The sequence below is a fragment of the Castor canadensis genome, chromosome 11 (assembly GCF_047511655.1).
Source record: "Castor canadensis chromosome 11, mCasCan1.hap1v2, whole genome shotgun sequence".
Taxonomy (NCBI): domain Eukaryota; kingdom Metazoa; phylum Chordata; class Mammalia; order Rodentia; family Castoridae; genus Castor; species Castor canadensis.
In genome coordinates this window covers 13,822,980-13,843,950 of record NC_133396.1, presented here as the reverse complement: position 1 = coordinate 13,843,950, position 20,971 = coordinate 13,822,980, and the positions used below count along the sequence as shown (strand labels likewise).

The following is a 20,971-nucleotide window of genomic DNA, read 5'->3' as shown; positions in this document are numbered from 1 at the left end:
ATGAGGATGACTTGCTTCAACACTTACTTGTGTCTTTTAAACCTTTCCATTCTTCAAACCTCCAACCTCCAAACTATTAACAGCTTCCCCTCTTGTTTCACACACATGAAACAAAACAAAAAACCCAAAGCAAGCAGGTGGGAACCCACTCCACCTTCTCCCTTAACCTCCTCCCCTGCCATCCCAGGCCACACACCCTTCCAGCTCTCAAGTCTAGGAGGATGGAGTAACCCTACTCCAGCAGTGACCAGCTGATCTCTTGGCCCCACCCCTCAGCTCTTCACCCTCTCCCATTCATGGGGCCTCTTGTCTGAGTCTTTGACCATCCCTTTAGTCTATCTATAAACATATTCAAGTTTCTCCCATCATAAGAACCAAAGAACAAAACCTTCTATGGACCATGTGTCTCCTCTAGCTACATAGCAAGACCCTGCCTCAAGGAAAAAAAAAATCAATTGCATGACTGCAGTAACTGCCCAACAGCTTGGTCCATATATGGTCAGTGTGTATTATATGGCTTGCTAAGATAGACCTTGCATGGGATAAATATTGATACCCTAAGTAATTAATGAGCTTGACCCACTACTGCCTAAGGAAATCCTAATTCTCTCTCTCTCTCTCTCTCTCTCCCTCTCTCTCTCAGATGCCAGGGATTCCCCACATCGGGATGTACAAATAGTGTAAGGCCTAATGACTCCACATGACTGGAATTATAGACATATGCCATCCTGTGTTTGACTTGCCTTTAATGAACCAGCTCAAATTGAAGCCCTTCAAAACCTCCCATGTGAGCTATTCCTGCTCCATCCTAAAATACACTAAGGGTTGGTATGCACTAAATTAGCAGTGCCTTTACAGGTCTCTGTGTGAGTGGCAAGGGAAGAGGGACAAACCCACCCTGAGTTATTTTGATACTGCTCCTTTGAGTGGCTGGGTGGGACGCTTTTGAGAAAATCAGAGGAAATAAACATCTCTTTGGCATATTACATGCTATTTCAGAATCTGGTAACTAGCGTATAATTATATGTCATCTCAGAGTTTGGCTCCATTCCTTCAAGGGCACTCATGTTGCACAGCTCTTTTTTTTTTTTTTTTTTTTTGGTCAAATGTGTTTATGTAACTGGAGGCAGAATTTAGCCATTAATGTCCCATGGAAAGCTGGAGGGCAAGGTTACACTTGGCATTTCAGAACAATTTCTATAATCTATCAAATGTGTTCAAACTGGTTTCATTTCATGTCACTTATTCATCTTTATTCTTTTAAGTGCAGATCAAACAACTACACATGACAATATAAATCTGTTCAAGGATATGATAGGTGACTCTGTACCAGGTGGCAAAGGTTGGGAGGAGAGAGACAGGTTGAGTAACCCGAATCTCAAAAGCCCCACATCCAAACGCTCCAACATGATACCACAGTGGAAGTTTCACACCAGGAAAGTTTTTTTCAAGCTTAAAATTACTAAAATATTAAATAAAGACAATTTGGCTTTCAGAAGCCAAATTAAATAAATGAAAATTTTTCATGCAAAAAAAAGATTGTATAAATTAAATTTACCTACAGGCTATGTATATAGGGTATATATGAAACATGAATGAATTTTGTATTTAGACTTGAGCCTTCTCGTCAAGATATCTCAATATGTAATCTATGCAGATATTCTAAAATCTGGAATCTGGGACACTTCTAGTCCCAAACATTTCAGGTGAGGGATTCTCAATCTGAAATTCAACTTCCCTTTCCACAGGAGTCAGGGAGAGAATTCTCTTCCCACTCACCTTTGAGGTACCTCTTCTTTCTTCTTCACAGCCTATGAAGGCAGTATCATGTCATACTTTGAGGGGGGGACTGGGTTTTGAACTCAGGGCATTGTGCTTGCTAAGCAGGCACTCTATCACTTTGAGCCACGCCTCCAGCCCAGTGTCAAACTTTTTCTGCCTTCAATTTCTTAACCTCTTAAAACTAATGAACTTTAATGATGTCATCAATGATAATTAAAACTCCAGAGTTCTGGGTTTTATATATATATATATATTAGATCATAAGAGCAGCAGAGAAGAACCAATGGAAGCCGGTGACAACTCACAAGTCTCAAAATGCCTCAGGGTTAGAGTAACAGCAACCTTGCAGATGCTTTTATTGACTGAGATGTAAAGTCGGGTCATTTTTATGATGATTTTTATACAAGAATCATGCAACTGGGAGGTGTTCCTGTGACATGTGGTAGCTTTTTCTTTTTCTTTTTCTTTTTTTTCCACAGTACTGAGGATTGAACTGAAGACCTCTCACTTGCTCTGCCTCTCAAGCCACACCCCTGATCCTTTTGCTTTTAGTTTATTTTTCAGGTAGGGTCTCTTGCTTTTGCAGCAGCCTGCCTTGGACAACGATCCTCCTACTTCTGCCTCCCCAGTAGCTAGGACCATAGGCGTGCACCACCACCACTGGCCCAACACATGGCTTCTTAATCATCAGGAGCCTGGAGCCTGACTGGAGGGAGCGAACTGATAATGATAATAATAATAAAAGATCTCTGAGCACAACCGTGCTGTAATGCCAAAGAAAAAGTGGTTTACTGTGTGACCCTAAATAACTGAATACAGAGACCCTCATTTGGCTGGCTGGCTACTGTGGGCTGGGAACAGGCCTCTCCTTACAGGGCAAGAGTACGCCTCAGACCAAGACAGAAAGACTCTTTCTTCTGTGACCAAGATCACAGTCACATGCTTTGGCAAAGGCTGATTTTAGAAACAGAAATAAACCAGGGAGTAGGATTGAAAACAGCAATTAAAAGCCTGACGATGATGATAATGGGAAACTGGTGTGGGGGGGGACTTTTATTTGACCCTCACCACAGGCCAGTCACTGCTAACCTACTCCTGGCAGAACCTTCTGCTCTCCTCCTAACCTCACCACACAGGGACATCTCCCTCTTACAGATGAGGGAAGGGACAATGAATGGAGTTAGTCAGCTTGCCCAAGGTCTCAGTGCTAGAAAGTAGCGGAGCTGGGGTTTGTCATGTTTACCAGGATCGAGTTACAGTGAGTCACAAAACCCACGCCATTCCCCACAGGCAGATATGCACACTCTGTGATTTGCCCCCTCAGTGCAAGCTTCTGCGCAGAAGGCTGCCTGGCTGCGTGTGCTGTCCTCAGAGGGACGAGCTGACGGCAGCAAGGGGACTCCATTCAAGGAAGAAGCCCCAGTTCTCCATAAAGGAAGAAATAAGAAGTCACCTGAAGCCTGCAGCTTCAAGACTGCCCTCTGATGGTCTTGCCACACATCCAAAATTCATTGAGAGCCATCTAAATCCTGACATGTGGTAATAAATGAGGACTATTTTAGAAGTCCAGGGAAAGTGGCTATGAATTTCCAATTCATTCTTCCTCCCCACCAGGGATTTCACCTCTGGATCCCTAACCATAGAAACATCAGCAGCAACAATAAAAAAATTCACATTTACAAATACAATGACAATTGTCACCCTGGGGGAGAACATGGCCAGAATTTTGTCATTTCTCAGACTGGACATCTGGTTGTTCTGTTTCTGTGTTCCTTCTCAGAAGAGCTATAATTTTGAGAGGATTCATGTGTGATTTACACAAAGATTGCTCCACTGTCTCAAGATAAAAATTCATTAAGTACCTACCCTGCCACTGGTTTGTGCTAATCTGAAAGGAGGAAAAAGGAAGCAGAGAAAAAAGTATTTTTTTTCAATGTTGCAAACTAACCTATTTCTCCTCCCCTTTTGGTAAAGAAATATTTAAGCCATATGCATTCTTGGAGAGAATTTTCAAAAAACACTCAGCCCACAAGAATCCTCTTCATCCCACAAAATCTTTCTTGGTCACACGTGTGTTTACTCACCCTGGCTCCTCCACTTTCAGCCCAGCCACAATTTGCCTTTAATACCAGTAGGTTAAGGTGACACAGACATCTGCCACTTTAGGAAATAGCCCTCCACACCCCAGGCTCCCTCTCAGCAACAGGAGCTCTGACTTGAAGTCATCATGAAAAATATGGGGCATGCCTGTAATCCTAGCTACTTCAGAGACAAGAGATCATGAGGATCATGGTTCAAGGCCAGCCTGAGCAAATAGTTCGAGAGACTATCTCAAAAATATCCAACACAAAAAAGGGCTGATGGAGTGGCTCAACTGGTAGAATGCTTGCCCAACAAGTGTGAAGCCTGCACCGCCAGTAAGTAAGTAAATAAATAAATCACTGTGAAAGGAATAAACCAAAAAGTGGCTCAGATTCCGTTGAACTTCAAAGCGGTCTTTGGCTAACTCACTTTGACTTCACCTAGGTTTGTTATTACAGTTACTGTCAGTGTTCTTTGAATTATCTTGTTATGTTAACAAAACAAACAGTGCCCCATCTCCATTGCAATGACTTACTATCTGTGTGGCATACTTTTTGAAGATAAGATGAACTGCAGAGTAGCAAAAAAAGCAAACCAACCATTCTGGAGTGTTCTCCCATTCCTAGCAAGGCAGGTGAAATTGCACCCTTCTCCTGGAGTCCACGGTGCATCCGCTGCAGGCGAATCCTTGACTGGTGTGGATGGACAGGGCCAGGGCTTCACCGGCAATACAGGAATGAAGCACAGTGGGACTGTTCCCAATTCCATGTGGTAACTATTTTTCTGGAATCAGGTCATTTCCATTCTTCACCTTGTAGGCTTTCCCCATGACATGAACTTCTGTTACGTCCTTCCTACATCACAGAGGGAAATGCTTTTTCTAACAGTTCTAACAGTAGGGAAAAAAACTGCTCAAAAAATCTTTTTTAACTCAACCCAGCCAGGAAGTGGGGAGATGGCAGGTCTACTTTAGTAACAATATATTTTTGATTTTTATGTCTTTTTTTTTTTTTTGGTGCTACTGGGATTTGAACTCAGGGACTTGCACTTGCTAAGCAAGTACTCTACTACTTGAGCCACACCCTCAGTCACTTTTGCTTTACTTATTTTTTTTTAATAAGGTGTCACATTTATGCCCAGATCAGCCTGGATTGGGACCCTACTTATGCCTCTCACACCTATGTAATTGGCTTGACAGGAGAATGCCACCCTACCCAGTTATTTTATTGATTGAGATGGGGTATGGTGAACTCAAACCTCATCCTCCTCATCCTCTTCCTGAGTAGCTAGGAGTACAGGTATGAGCCACCTTGCTTGGTTTACATCAAATTTCTTTACAAACAATAGTGGACTACTTGGCTCTGGCAGGTCAAAGGTAAATTAGGTCCTTGAATGGACAAGTATGGCAATGTTCCAAGGAGTTTTATTATTTGAGTACTTAAAATACCAGTTGAAATCCCCATACCACATAAGATCCTTGGGTTTGTTCAGTTCTCATACTGGAGGAGAAATATTTGGTACCAAATTTTAATTTTGCCAAAAATTAAAAAATGGGGAAATTATTTTGGTTATTTTATTTTTATTGTTTTATATCTAAGGATTGATATTTTCCTCCCAAGCAAACATGCAATTCAACTAACATTAAGTGCCAGGTGCTAGGATATTCAGAGGATGGTGGTCCTTCTTCCTGGGACTCCCAGTTTGATCAGCAGGAGGAACCGACTAAAAAATTGAAACCAGCTAACTACAGAATAGGAATAAATGTGTACTACAAAGGTCAGCTTGTGTTATCTGCAGGGGACTCACTCCAAGACCCCAGTGGATGCCTGGAACTGCAAATAGTACTGAATCATATATGTTCCGTTTTGTCTAATATCTACATCCCTATGATAGAGTCTAATTTATAAATTAAGCATAATAAAAGAATAATAAAAGAGAAAATTATAACAATACAGAAAATTCCCATCATCACCGTTCTTGTGCTTTGGGGCCATTATTAAGTAAAATAAGGTTTACTCTAACAAAAACACCTTGATACTCCCACAGTGGACCTGATAACCAAGACAGTTACTCAGTGACTGATGGGCGGGTAGCATATTTATCAGAACTGGGAAGGAGATGGCTCATGTCCAGGGCAGGATAGAGTGGGACCAAGTGAGATTTCATCATGCTACTCAGAATGGTGCAAAGGTGAAAATTTATGAAATTTCTGTTTCTAGAATCTTCCATTTAACGTTTTTGGGTAAAGGTTGCCCATATGTAACTTCAATTGCACAAGTGTAGATGGAAATGAGGGGAGACTGCTGTACATGCTCCTTCAGCAATTAATTCAGCCTAGAGAAGAGCTGTAAATCAAGGCGCACTCAAGAGATAGCATATGGGTCTCGTGATCAGCAGGATTAACCAAGGGGCCACCGTGGGAATGTTATGATAATGCATGAAAGTGTTCTCCTGTAACGAGGGGGAGTCCAAGAGGAAGAGTGGGGTGGTCAGAGGAGGAGTTAGAGCGATGTCTGGTCTTTATACTTGGTAACACAGCAGATGTGTTATCGTTTGCATATGAAATGTCCCCTACAGGCTCACGTGTTGAACACTTGGTTCTAGTTGGTGGTGCTATTTTGGGAGGTGGTTGGAACTTCAGGGTGTGGGACTTAGCTGGAGGAAGTAGGTCACTGGGGTGTGCCTTCAAAGGTTATACTTGGTCTCTGGTCCTTTCCTCTTTGTTTCTTCCTGTCTGTCATGAGGTGAAGAAGCTCCTCTGATACACTCTCCTGCCTCCATGATGTTCTGCCCAAGTACCTAAGGCAAAGCAACTATGGGCTGAACCCTCGGAAACCATGAGCCAAAATAAATAATTTGTTTATGTCAGGTATTTTGTCACAGCAATGAGAAAACTAATACAAGGTATTTTATGGACACTTGGAGATATAGCAATTATAGCTTTCTTCTTGCAATTGGAATTAAGCCTAAAGTTACGAAAGCCAGTCACAGTCCAAAGATAAAGAAAGTTTTTGTTCTCTAGGCTTGTTTGAGACGACAGGAATACAGAAGAGATCCAAACGAGAAGAAACGAGATCAGTTTTGGGGACAAGGGACAAGTGAGCGATTTCAGTTTTCAAGTGGATCATCTTCCAAACAGGTATGGAGAATTCTGGGAGATGGTCTCCCGCTGCTACTGCAGCTGCTCTGTGTGTGTGTGTGTGTGTGTGTGTGTGTGTGTGTGTGTGTGACACAGAGACAGAGAGAGAGAGACAGAGACAGAGACAGAGAGACAGAAAGACTTGGCAAAGACCAACTCAAAATAAGAGCTCTTGTGGAATCCTCAAGGTCAAGGCAAGGAAGGGAGCAGATGGTCTTGGAGTTCCCATCCTGGACACTGCCTCCAACTGTGACCTTCCCACTTCACCTCAGTTGAGGCCTTACTCCTCTCCTGTGGATAAAGAACCTGCCGTCCATGGTCTATAAGACACCATCAAGTTTAGAAATGCTGGGATGCTTTGATCATAAGAATTGGAAGCAGTGGGACTTCTCAAACTCAGCACCATGTTTGTGGCTTAAGGTCTAATGTCTTGCACTCTTGGGTCTAGTTTTTATTTCAAATGATGGAAGAAAGTAAAATGCAGTGACAACTGGCAATTGTTTAAATGTTTCCATCTAGGATGAAAGTAACAATATAATATTGTAGCAATATGGTAATAATAGTAATAATAATAACAGTAGTAGTTACAATTATTTGAGTCCTTATAGCATTCCAGGCACTGTGCTAAGCATTTTATATGTAATAACTTATTTAATTCTGATGAATATATGTATGTATATATACCTCTACACCAGATGAGAAAACCAGGCCTTAAGTTTAGTAACTTTATCTAAGATTTCACAGGCGGTATGCAGTGGGCAGGGATCCCATTTAAGCAGGTTGACCCCAGAGGTGGCGCTCTGAATTGCTGAGCTCTCCAATCATATTTCATGTTTAAGATCTTATCTGTCTAAGAATTTTACTTATCCTGCATAAGAGCTAAATACCACAAACTGCATTCAACCTTGGTTGTTAGCATGGTGAATTGATTTAAGATGAGTAATATGCCTTTTATGAATTCATATTTAATATTTTATGCCTGAAATAGACTCTAGAGGAAGGACTCTCTCTTTCTTATCAGTGGCATGGATCCCTGAGAAAGATCTTTTGGATACCTGATATCAATCAAGTTCTTGTTGAAATTTCTTTAATCTGGGATGTTCGCACTGTGGTTATTTAATGTTCAAAGGACACCTTAAGAACATCAATGATTGATGTTTATGGATGTAGATGTATCCCTGAGAGAGAGCTATATACTCCCTATAAAGGAATATATAAATCACACAATAAAATATCCCACCTAGAGTATGAAGGTGAAAGAGACCATCTCACAATATTGGCTGCTCCAAGGAGAGCATATTGCCTGGATCTTTTCCTGTTAGTCAAGGACTAAATATAATGTCTGCTGCTGATTAAATTTAGGGAGGGAGATTAATCCAAAAAGTAAATCTAGTTTGGCTAGAACAACACATTTTAGCACTAAGATAAATTCTTACACTTTTATGCTTAGAAACAAAAAAAATCAAGGACAGATTTAAAAATGTAATTTAAGTCAAACAGTAGCAATCTTCCTATACTGGAATTACTAAACAAACAGTCAGCTGGATTCTCCTGTTTTCATGCAGAGGTTGGTGTACACAGTCACTGTCATTTTGTAAGGTAGTATGCAAGTGTTTGGGATGCTTGGGATTTGCAGTTTGATGCTCCTCTCTACCAACTTTGGGTGACCAGCTGGTGTCAGATTCTTATAGTTGTCTTCTTCCTGCTATAAAAATTATTCTTTCAGTCATCATTGTACCAGCACTCAGACCACTTCCAAACAAGGACATAGCTGCACATATAAAAGTAGGAATGTGCAAGAGCTTCTGTAATCATTGGTGATTCGGATCTGATTTTCTAACTCTTCATTTTATTTTCCACTTGTACCCGACACAAAATAATGACAAAGCTTGCATAAAACTGGTGATTTCTATTAAGGTACAAGAACAGGGGGTTTCATGTTTCCACTGTGCCACTTCACCTCACTGTGTCAAAGAATATGAAGCATTGCATATATAATCTCAATGTTTTCCAAATAATGATATCTCAAGCATTTGGGCCTCGATTGTACTAGTGTCTTCGAGGCCTCACCTTCTCAGCAAGAATAAAATTCTGACAAAATCAGAGTTTTCTACAGTGAAATGTGCCTCTGTTTTGCTCTTGTCATGACTGATAGACTTTGGGGATACTAGAGGATTTGCTTCTGGACGCAGGAGCAGAGGAAGGGCAAGGTGACAGGAGATGTCACTGAATTCATCACCTTTAGCAGCCACCTGACTTGTGTGCTCACAATGCCCACTCCACTCTGCTCAGTCCTCCAAATTTTGCTTTGTACAAACTAAGCCAGAGATCCCTTGTAAGACTTAAACCAGATCCAGGAACGTCCTCAACCTCCAGGATCATGGGCTGGTTTAGAGATTACCCTCCCAGGTTTGGACCTTCCCAGAAATTTCTACAGAGATCTAGTTATTCTTGAACTTTCAGATCCTGGACCTGCCCTACTATATCTCAAATCCTGAGGGAATGTACAATTTATTAAATAGAACTCTTCCCACAGGGCACACAATGCCAGGGAGGTCCAGGACCTGGTCTTCCCAGAAACTATAAGGAATAAGAAAGCTGGCATCTTCCAAAGGAGAACCGGGCCAGACAGATCCAATTTCCATAGCTCAGTGCATGTCACATCAGATACCAGTGTTGCAAAACACCCCCAGTCAATCAGAAAAGGGCAGGAGAAATATACAGCTCCAGGGGATGGTACAAACCCAACGAAAGTCCCCCCTTGGGTAGACATTCCCTGAGTAATTTCCTTCCAGAGACTGCTTTGGCCTAAAACTCTGATTTGTGAAGACAGGTTTACCCTCTGATCAAGTGGCTAGGATGCAAGTAAATTGCTGAAATTTTTCCACTGTTCTGTCACTATGTGAAGCATGCCATGACCAAATTTTGACACTTGTGTTGCAATTTTCATCACTTGTTCATTTCTTAACCCAGATGCAAATTGTTACAATTCTGATGAGCCTGGAACAAGCGAGGCATTTACCATCAAGTAATAGCTCCAGTGTCAAGCTATCATTTCCAGACACCTGCCTAGAGTTGGGCAGATCCCCAAACACACAGTTGCCCTGGTAGCTGTTCCATCATGACACAGCCTCCTCACTATAACCAGTGTCTCTAACCACTAGAGATGCACAGGCTGTGTTTAACCTAAATCCAAGATGAAACGATGCTGATCAAGCCTTCCCTAAGATATGCTTTAAAGCGGTACCTCCTGTGTACATGTAAGTTTGTGGGTAGGCACAATAGAAAACATTCATCAAGTCCAGCTCTGCCCCTCAATTCAGCAAATTTAGGCAAACTGCTTTATTTTTAAGCACTTCCATTTCCCAATAAGGGGTGCTTATTATTATGCTTAGTCTATGGGATTATTGTGGGGATGAGGGAACTTCATAAATGAAATACTGACATTAGATCACATATCAACCATCTTGATGTCCCACTGTATTTGCAAATGATGCTCCAACAGGTATCAGCGGAGGAGCAGGTTCTGGGGTTCCTAGAACACCTTCTTTTGCCCCCATACCATCCCAGGCCCCACTTCTAAAAGCCAACCTAATCCAGCAACTTAATTGTAGACCCTTCTCAGGGTTACATGCAGCCTTGTAAGCCGGTGAATTGGTTAGATTGGGGGGCTCACGCTTGTAATCTAGCTACTGAGGAGGCAGAGATCCAGAGGATCTGGGGTGGAGGGGAGATAGCCAGACCCCATCTCAACAAAACAAACTGGGCATGGTGGTACACCTCATGCCAGTGTCATCCCTAGGAGGTATAGCTAGGAGGATCATGGTCCCAGGCCAGCCTGGGCAAAAAAAGCAAGATTCTATCTGAAAAATGACATAAAGCAAAAAAAGGCTGGGAGGCGTGGCTCAAGTGGTAGAGCGCTTGCCTAGCAAGTGCAAAGGCTCTGAGCTCAATCCCCAGTAACACCAAAAACTAAAAAAAAAATTTAATAGAGAAATAAACAATACCTCTACATACTCAACTAGAAGATGGATAATTAGTACACTATAATGCAAAAGCAAAGTAATCTTTGTTATAATTGTGTGTGTGTATGTAGCAGTACTAGGGTTTGAACTCAGGGCCTGATACTTGCTGGGCAGGTGCTTTACCACTTGAGTCATGCCCCTACCCCTCAAAGTTGTCTCTTGGGATCTAAGGAAGAAGCAATGCCCTTCCTTCCCAACCCCTGGGTCAGCTGCTGGCTTAGAGGAGCCTGCTGTGATTTACAGAGGCACCAGGACACTTCAAACCTTAGCCAAGAAGGGACAGGAGCTGTGACTCCATCCCCATCGAAGATGATGGAAATGATTAATTAGCTCAGGATACAGGAGGAACAAACTTGTATGAAGAGATGCAACAGGAGACCTTTGAGCCCTTCTCACCTTTCAAAATCCCATATCCTTGCTGGAAGGGAAATTGTTCCAAATGCACCAACCCAAGGACTGAGGACACCCTGTCACTGCATTTCTTTCACTGGGGAGGAAGGTGGAGATGAGCTTTCAGCTTTTCAAGAACACCGGTTTCTCTGCTGATAAGAAATTATCATCCTTTCGCCCTCAGCAACTGAACAACTAAATATTTAGATGGCAGGTCACAGGACCCAAGGTTACACTGGAAAGGTGTAGGCAGTTAACCTGATACCAAGAAGCAGCTGGCTAGGCCCCAGGCCCTGCTTGCTCAGTGTGATGTTTACATCGTGAGGTCATCTGAACCTCCCAGCAAGCAAGGTAAGCTTCAGGAGGAAGGCTCTTACCCAACATAAACATTTTAATTATTTTGTCCGTGAGAATCCACAAGAACTTGGGAAATTAAAAAAATAAATAAATAAATAAATAAATAAAGCCTCTTTAGGTAACCTGCAGAGGCTTAAAAAAAATCAGAACGTCCATCCCTACAGGAGGGCAACAAAGGTCTAGAACTATGCCAGCTAATACAGAGGTCACAGTCACTTGTGGCTAAATAACTTTACACTTAAATTAGGGTAGAGGCCTACGGATGTGCTTCAAGTGGTAGAACAAGAGAGAAGGCCCTGGGTTCACTCCCCAGTACTAAAAAAAAAAAAAAATTAGTTAAAAGTCAGTTTTGCCCTAGCAACAAGAGGAAGCATAGGAGGGTCTCATTCTGGCTGACCTGGGCATAAAGTGAGATCCTATTTCGAAAAGAACCAATGCAAAAAGGGTTGGTGGCATGGCTTAAGTGATAGAGCGCCTGCCTAGCTAGCAAGCACAGGGTCCTGAGTTCAATCCCCAGTACTGCCAAGAAAAAAAAGGTAAATTCAAAATTTACTTTCTGAGTTGCACCTTCCACATGTGCAGAGCCATGTGACCCAGTGACTGCCATTTTAAGCCATGCCAATATAGAGCACTTCTGTCATTGCTGAAAGTTGTGTGGGACAGTGAAGTCCAAATAACAAGTCCATGAGCTAGGAAAAACTTGTTTTCCCAGAAGCTGGACCTGCACCATCCCCAGCACATGCTTTGCAAGTGGCCCCATGAGAATGTGGTCTCCTTCCGCAGGGCTGGGCTGTCCTGTCCTGGAAGGCTGGCTCCCTTTGCAGTGTGTGTCTCCGTGAGATCAGGGTATATTTGCATGAGTCCTTTCCTCACCTGCTTATTCATCCCACTCTTCCGGTGAAACCTCCAGCTTCTCCTCTTTCAAAGGGCTCTTGGGGAGTGGCTCTCCCATTAATCTGTCAGTGTCAACCCTCTGACAACCTGAACTATATCACGAAAACAGTCACAGCTCGGGACGGGGCACCTGCATTCTATGAGTCATCTTTTAATTTTCTTTAACTTCTGCTTGTCCATTGTTGGGTTCCTTGAGGGCCAGACCTTTCTGCCCCCCTGGCCCCAGGCTGGTGTGCTGATGAGGCAGGTAGCGCGCACACACACACACCCTGGCTCTGACTGCCGAAGGGCCCCACCTCGGGAGGCTGTGAGTCATCTCTAACACCTGGCATGGTGTTTGTCACAGCCGCCCTCTCCACTCTAGTGCAGATCCCGCGCCCTGGAGGAGCACCTGGGTAATAAGGCAGCTCCGCACACGGCCGCGTCCCAGCCGACGTGTGCGTCATGGAGAGGGAATGTGCGGCCCACGGTCTCACAGGGGCAGATCTGTGGGAATTTTCCTCTGAGCTTGTTTACCAGTTTCGCTGTTGATCTGTTCACCGTGGAGTGTCCCACAGCCCCTCAAATTCAAGACGCTGAACGCATCAAATTGCTGCTTCTTCCTCTGTTGTGTTTTGTGTGTTTGTTTGCTTTTTTCCTTTTTCTGTCCTAGCCAGAATCCTGGAAGTTGTCTTAGATTCCTCCTCTTGGTCCTTCTGCCACTCCTCACACTTCACAGCAGTCAGCCACCAAAGCCTGTCTGTCTTATCTCCTCTCTTGGACCTGCCCATCATCTCCTCCTCTTGCTGGGTCTTTGTTTTTTGTCTGGAAATTGTTTCTCGGGCCAGCTTGTCTTTACATCACCCTTTCCAAGTAGTCTTCCAGGCTGCCATAAGAGTAATCCCCCTAGAAGCAAATTAGATCATGTCATTCCTTTATTAGAAACTCAGCACTGGTTCTCCCCTTGTCTTTGGGATCCCTTTAGCAAGGGATTCAAGGCGCTTGCTGGCCTGACCCTTGCAAATCTCCCCAGCTTATCTGCCCAACCTCTGCACACCCTCAACCTGAGAGGTGTGAGAAGTTTTGACATCTTCTCTGGTAGGTCCAGTGGCTGGCTCTCATCCCTCTTTTGCATACTCAGGGCACCCTCTGGGCTCAAGTTCACCATGAGGTCCATCTTCCTGTCTGCCTCCTGCCTTAGGCTGGGAGCTAGTTAAGAGCAGGCACTGTTTATCGTTGTATTTTCAGTGCCTGACCTAAAACAGGAACTCAGTGTGTGTTTGATAGCTAACATATTAGGAAAGTTCACTTATTGAAAGTCATAGCCATATAGCCATAATAGCTGGATTAGGGATCCTCACCCTGAGAAGAAAGAGATGTCACTTGAAGTGGAGAATGTGCTGTGACCTAGCTTGAAATTATTGAGAGGAGAGTGGTTTGGTAGGCTGCCAGTCTGCAGTGACCAGTTTGGGCTTGAAGAAACTGACTAATGTCAGTTATGATCCATCAACACCTGAAACAGTGGTGACCCAAGCTGAGTAGGGCATTCTTTTCCTGGCATAAACTCTGCAAAGGGACAGGTGACTTCTTTAAAGTACTGGGCAAGCTCTTTTTCTCACAGATAGGCAAGCACACATGGACCTAAGAATGCCAGGCTGCAGCTCACAGTGGACAGGGGAAACTCAGAACAGCCTGGAGGTGACTCAGGACCTGCTTGTACTTTTACAACCGTGGTCATCTCATTGTGGCTGAACTGTGGTTATCTGGTTCTGCCAGATAACTCACCAGGCCCAATTGGACTTTTGTTTTGTTTTGTTTTTGTGGTTAGGTCACAGATTCAGTGGAAACTGGTGTGCAGGCTCCTCTGCAGGCAAACCAGAGGGCTGGAGGGCTTCAACAGCATTAACGGAGCAAAGGAGTAATAACAAAATCCTGAGCAAAGCCAGCAGTGTTTCGTTTCTCCTTCATTTCTGCATTTTGTATGAGTTCCACCAGGTAATTTAAAAATAGGCCATGACATTAAAATGGGGCAGCTGTCAGTTTAAATTGCAACTGCTTCCAGAAAGTTCTTTTGCTTCTTTCAACAGATAAGCAAGACAGCTACCTCTTTCCACCAGGCCAATTCTTCCATGTGGCTGGGTTGATACAGCACCAATTGTGATCCCAGCTCCCAATTTGTTAAAATCTGTGAAATTGTTGGTACCAAGAATCGGTGGCCTCTGACCTAAACAGTTCCCAGTGTTAATTGGACTTAACAGCTCAGAAATTGCATAAGAAGAGATTATAATAAAATTTCTCTCTCCCTTTGTATGTAATGCTATGTATTCCAGCTTATATTTTATTAAAATTATTCCAGTTAATTTCTGAAACCAAAAAACTTGCTAAAAACCAATTAAAATTCGGATATCAATTTAAAATTTTTTTCTAATTGCAAGATAATATTCAGGTGCATACCTGCATTTAAATATATTTTTAACATATACCATTTCATCCTAAACAGTCTTTTATTTTGTTTTCATATTGCTTTATTCATTAAAAACTATAACTATTTGTCAATTAAAAATAAAAATTAAATTAAAAATTTAAATAATAAAGTAAGACACAGAAAGTATAAATCACTTGTGTACACGATGCTGTGCTGGATGCTGTGGTGATATAGTGATGAATAAGCTATGCCTGCCCTCAGGTAATTTTAGCATTGATAAACTAAGACAGTGTACAAATGCCTGTGAGTCGATGCAGTACCTGATGAGTGTAATGAAAAGGCCACGGGGACCTGGGGAAGCTTCATGGAGGATGCAGATTTGAAGCTGGATCCTAAGTCGTGGGGAATCAAAAGTGGAGTTGGGGAACTGAGGCAGGGAACACCTCAGGTGGAAGGAAGGGGCAAAATCAAGGCTCACTTGAGAAATGTGAGCCATCCTGTCTCTCTGTAGTACAGAAAATGTGCACCTGCCATCTTTCCAGAGCTTCCTTCCCTCCCCCTTCCCTGAGGATGCTTCTACATGACTGTCCTAATGGGACCCCCGTCTAGATCCCTCCAACCCACTTCCTCAGGACCAGGAGGCAGGAGGGTATCCTTGCTCCCCAGCTATGCCCAGACCGTTGCTCCACCTGGCTTTGTTGGCTTGTGCTGCTTTATTCCACTGTCCTCCCAGTCATTCCCATTCATTTCCTGGCCACCCTCGTTCGATGAAGCTCTGGCAGTTCAGCCTCTATACACCCTGTCTCCTAATCACCTGCCACATTCCTTGGTGGCTTGAACATCCAACTAGCCACACCATGGCTTCTCAGTTTCTGAAATGTCTCAAGTGCCACCCTCCATTTCATTCTGCCACCCCTGCCTCCAAGGCCACACCCAGGACCTTGCTGTCACCTAAAAGGATTCCACCTCCAAATCATAGATCACTACTGCTCTCCAGACCTCCCAGCTACACTACTCAATCACTTCTGCCACAACATTTGTTTAGCCTCTTGGCAACCTCTGGTCCACTCATTCCTCTCCCTTTGTCCTGTCATCATCCCACTCTGTACTATGTCCCATCCTCAGCAACCTAGATTTTTGTGCTTGACTTTCTTCATAATTCCCTTGTCCATTGTCTTTTCCTCACACCTGTCATGAAACTCTGCCATTCATAGTCCCTGGACCCATATCCAGGCTACTGGCTACTGCTACAAAAAAAAAAAAAAAAAAAATCACTCACTCCAACCTCCTGGCATTCCTCAATGCTGCCCAGTTTCTCTGCTTCACTCTTCTCTTTCACCTCAAACCTTTCTTCTCCCCAATCTTCAATCCATCCTCTCTCCCACCCCACACCATATTCCCACCCATTCCCAACTTCCCCCACCTGCACTCAGGATCCACCCCCTTGCCCTTCTCAGGACCCATAGTCCATCCCTTCTCTGCCTGTATCTCCGTTACTAGAGTTTTCCTGTCAGTGTTTAATCATGATCTAAGGCCTCTCACCAAAAAAAAAAAAAAAGAGAGAGAGAGAGAGAAGGGAACAGCCCTTCCTTATCCCACATTCTGCTTTTCTTATTTTTTCTCTTTCACAGCTCAAGTTTCCAAAAGAATTATTTACACTGCCTGACTCCATTCCCCCACCTCCTACTCACTCCTCAACCCACTCCAATCTGGCTTCCGCATTCATCCATCCACAGAAACGCTCTTAGTTGAGTGACTTCCACATCTTTGAATGTGCAGGTCTCTTTCTGTCCTCACCATGCTTGACCCTATGGAAGGTTTGGATGCTCCTGGTCACTGTCTCCTTCTCAAAACACTGCATCCCCAAGCGTGTGCAAAGCCGTCCTTCCCTGGCTTCCTCCCTTGGCTCTGGAGATGGTTCCTCCTTCTCCACTTCTCATCCTCCTCCTGGATTCCTGGGGTTCCTGGAGGCTCAGTTCTTTCCTCACTCTATACCTAGAGTCTTAGCCTGTTTTTGTGCCACAGACCTCTTTGGCTACATGGTGAACTTTCTAGCTTCCCTTCTCAGAATAATATTTTCAAATGCATAAAACAAGATACACAGGCTTGCAAAGGAAACCACTTCTTATTGAAATAGTCATCAAAATATTTTTAGAAATTTGTGATTCAGTAATGTATGTGCTTCCTTATTAACACATTAAATAACAAGTGATGGGCGTAAAGGATATTTTGAGACATCTGCAACAAATTTAATGAGATGTGAAAATATCTGTGATTTCCATTGGTGACAAAAATCGCAGGTCCTGCTAATATACTACTGTGGCTTGTTGCCTGTATTTGTAGATGAAAGATTTGCTTAGATTTCAGGTAGAGTTTAGTGGAATTTTATAAAACTGTAATTGTTTGCCATCCATGTTCCTACCCCATCCCCAAGAAACCCTGTTTTTTGTATGCTCCTTAATTTATCTCAGGAACATTTTAAGCAAAGATGTTAGCTGCCAGTGACTCCAAATTTACATTTCCAAACTCTACTTCTGATCTTCAGATCTAATATTCAGCTGTTTATTTACTATCTCTACTTCGATGGCTCAAAAAAAAAAACCCACCTCGAACTCTACAGGCCCTGTGTTAAAGTTCCCAAGTGTGCCTTTCATGCTTCCTTCTAGCACCCTCTCCATCTTTCCCCATACTCCGTCCATCACCAAGCCCTATCCATTTTGCTCCCCCGTATCTTTTTCATCCATCTTGAGTCCACCACCACTTCATTAGGTTGCTGCCGTGGCTTCCTCACCTGTTCTCACTCTCCCACTCTTGCCCCCAAATCCCATTTTCCATCCATCTTAGGTACAAAGATTTTGGCAGGTGAAGCTTCCAAGGAGTTGTGCGGCTTTTAGAATAAGACCAAAATTCATCATGTCAGTAACATGGCCTTGCAGGATCTAGGCCCCCATATTACTGTCCATGCCTTATCCACACTGGCTGTTTGTCTCCTTGCCTGCTGGGCACTTCCTGCTAAGGACACTTTGTGCATGCATTTCCTCTTCTCACAATGCTCGCCCACCTCCCCACCTGCCTCAGGTATTAACTGAGGCCCCTTCCTTAGGGAGTTTATACTTGATCACTCCTCCCCCAACTAGATGAGGAACCCCTCTTCCCATGTTCTTATGGTCATCTATACTTCCTTTAAAAAAAAGTATGACTCTTGTAATGTTATATTTATTTAATATTTGATTACGTAATCTACTTACATTCCTACACTATAAGGTCTGTAAGGGCAAGGTCTCAGTTTTACTCATCATTCCTTCATTCCTTGGTGCCTTGTCAGTGTAACTTCCAAAGCATCAAGTATAAGATAAGACATATCCTTCCAAATTTATCTTTTGTTTTGTTTGGAGAATCCAACCCAGAGCCTTACATATGCTCGGCAAGCATTAGAATTTATATTAACTTTATTGTATTGGCCGTTGATACCAGATGATACGATGAAGGAAGCAAATTTTTAGTCTAATGAAATGAACCTTTATTATGGACCATACAAAATAAAACTAAGCAGTGTTCTCACAAAATACCTAGTTTATTCGGTAGCCCTATTATCTATGTATCTGTATTTCTGCTCCATTTCCCCTCCCCCCAACATTTTACCGTGAAGGCTTTAAAAGAACTGTACAGTGATTACCAATATACCTACCAGCTAGTCTCTACAATTGCTGGTGTTTAGCTATATTTGTTTTGTGGCACATCTATCCATCCATCTTGTCTTTTGGTGCACTTCAGAGAAAATTGAAAACATCAGTATTCTACACACCTAGACACTTCAGCACGTATGTCATTAACTAGATTGACTATTTGTTCATGGGTTTTATGCTTTTGATTGCTCATTTTGTTTTTCACTTTTTGTTTTAGAGGTGAAAATTACTTGTAGTGAATTGCACAAATTTCAAGAATAATATTTAATGAGTTCTGATAAATGTATGTACCCATGTGATCCAACCTCCCATCAAGTTCCCATTTCCTTGTCAGGTTCCCTCAGCCCCTTCCCAACAGCTCTGCTCCTGTCCAGCTCAGAGGGGACCACTGTTTTGAATGTTTTCACCAAAAGTAGTTCTCTTTTCTTGTCCCATTTTTAGAAGCTGGTGGGGGAGGTTGTCTTGTTTTGGTTTGGGCGCCTCACACTTGCTAGGCAGGTGTTCTACCATTTGAGTCACTTGGCCAGCCTTTTTTTGCGATAATTGAATAAAACATATCCTTGAGACCCCATTACAAATAAGCAAATAAGAGAAAAAGAGGAAGAAGGGAAAGAAAAACACTTTTTAAAAAGAAGAATGTTAGCTAATAATAATTGTGGCTATTTTTGAGATAGGATCTTTTTTTTTTTTTTTTTTTTTGCCCAGGCTGGTTTCAAACTATGATCCTTCTGATCTCTGTCTCTTAGTAGTTAGGATTACAGGCATGAATCGTGGGTGCCCTGCCAAATCATATCTTTTATTTTTTTTGGGGGGGGGTGGTACTAGGGTTTGAACTCTAGGCCTTGCATTTGCTAGGCAGGCACTCTACCACTTGAGCCAGTCTGCCAGCCCTATTGTTTCTGAGGCAGGGTCTCCTTATGGAACTCAAGAACCTCCTGCCTCAGTTACCTAGTGCTGAGGTTACGATCATGTGGTATCATACCCAGTAAAAACTGTTTTCTTTTAATTCAACTTCCAATTATCTCTGATCCTGTTTAGGGTCTATTCCTCCTATTCCTATAGGAAGAAGCTACGTTTCAAGTAAATTAGATAAATCAATGAATCTGTGTAATAACTAAATGAAAATTACATAGTTACAGATTAAAATTATGATCTCATCTCAAAAATGACACAAAAAAAGAATAGTTAGAAAAGTTATATAGAATCTGAAAAAGATAATAGTTTAAAGAAGTATGAAGGAACTGACATTCTCATATATATCTTGAAATGTAAATTGGTGTAAAAGTTCCAGAAGATGAGTTAGGAACAAAAAATTTAAATATTTGTGATGCTTTTAATCTAGTGGTATCATTTCCTATTTGGAGGAATGGTATAATTTCCTATTTGGAGGAACTTGAAGACTTAAATAAAGATACATTGAAATACACGATGGTGTCTGTCATACTGTTCATCGCAGGCAAAAGTTGGCCATCACCATGACCAACAAAGAATTATGATGCCCACTCAGGGAGGAATGTGCTCTAGAAACAGCGAGCCTCAAGAGACTGTAATAAGCTCTGTTTAGCAGATTTACTACCAGAGTCATATTTGTATTATAATCCTGAAATTATATTGTGTTGATTGCAGAATACAAATAAATAAATATAATAATATAATTAAATAATAAAGATTTTAAATACAAAGGAGACCCAAATAGAAAATAATGGAAAACCTGGAGTATCAAATTTTAAATAAAAATATTGCTGTAAATTCATAATTTTTAAATATGTTCCTAGTTCTTTCCAGTGAAAGGACTTCTTAGAAACCAGGTCACTTAGAAACAATGAACTCACATAGCACATTTTTTTTTTTTTGAGACAAGGTCTTGTCACGTTGCCCAGGCTGGCTTTGAACTTGCAGTCCTCCTGCCTCAGACTCCCTAGTGCTGAGAACACCTAACACTTTCTAAATAAAATTCTCAACCAAAGAGAATTAGAGCTTCTGGAGAAATAGCTGACTCCAAGTCAGGTAAATGAGGTAGAGGGCAGACTATATAATCTTACTCTACCAGAAAGCAAAGAAGTACCCCAAGACTCAGTCAAAACCTGGCTACAGTGGACTGCCACTCATCATTTTTGGTACAATTTAAGCATCAGAAAATTTGATGAGATAATTGAATAAAACACCCTCCTTAAGGCCTCATTACAAATAAACAAATAAAAGAGGAAGAAGG

At 42.3% G+C, this 20,971-nt stretch overlaps 1 protein-coding gene across 1 annotated transcript in view; it reads left to right on the top strand.

Annotated features, from left to right (window-relative positions):
- Marchf10 (membrane associated ring-CH-type finger 10) overlaps positions 1 to 20,971 on the top strand; it is an 87,356-nt gene that overhangs the window by 7,286 nt on the left and 59,099 nt on the right. Inside the window, exon 3 of the mRNA XM_020151584.2 lies at positions 6,887 to 7,003. Coding sequence (XP_020007173.2) covers positions 6,887 to 7,003 — 117 coding nt within the window. The remainder of the gene's footprint in view (positions 1 to 6,886; positions 7,004 to 20,971) is intronic.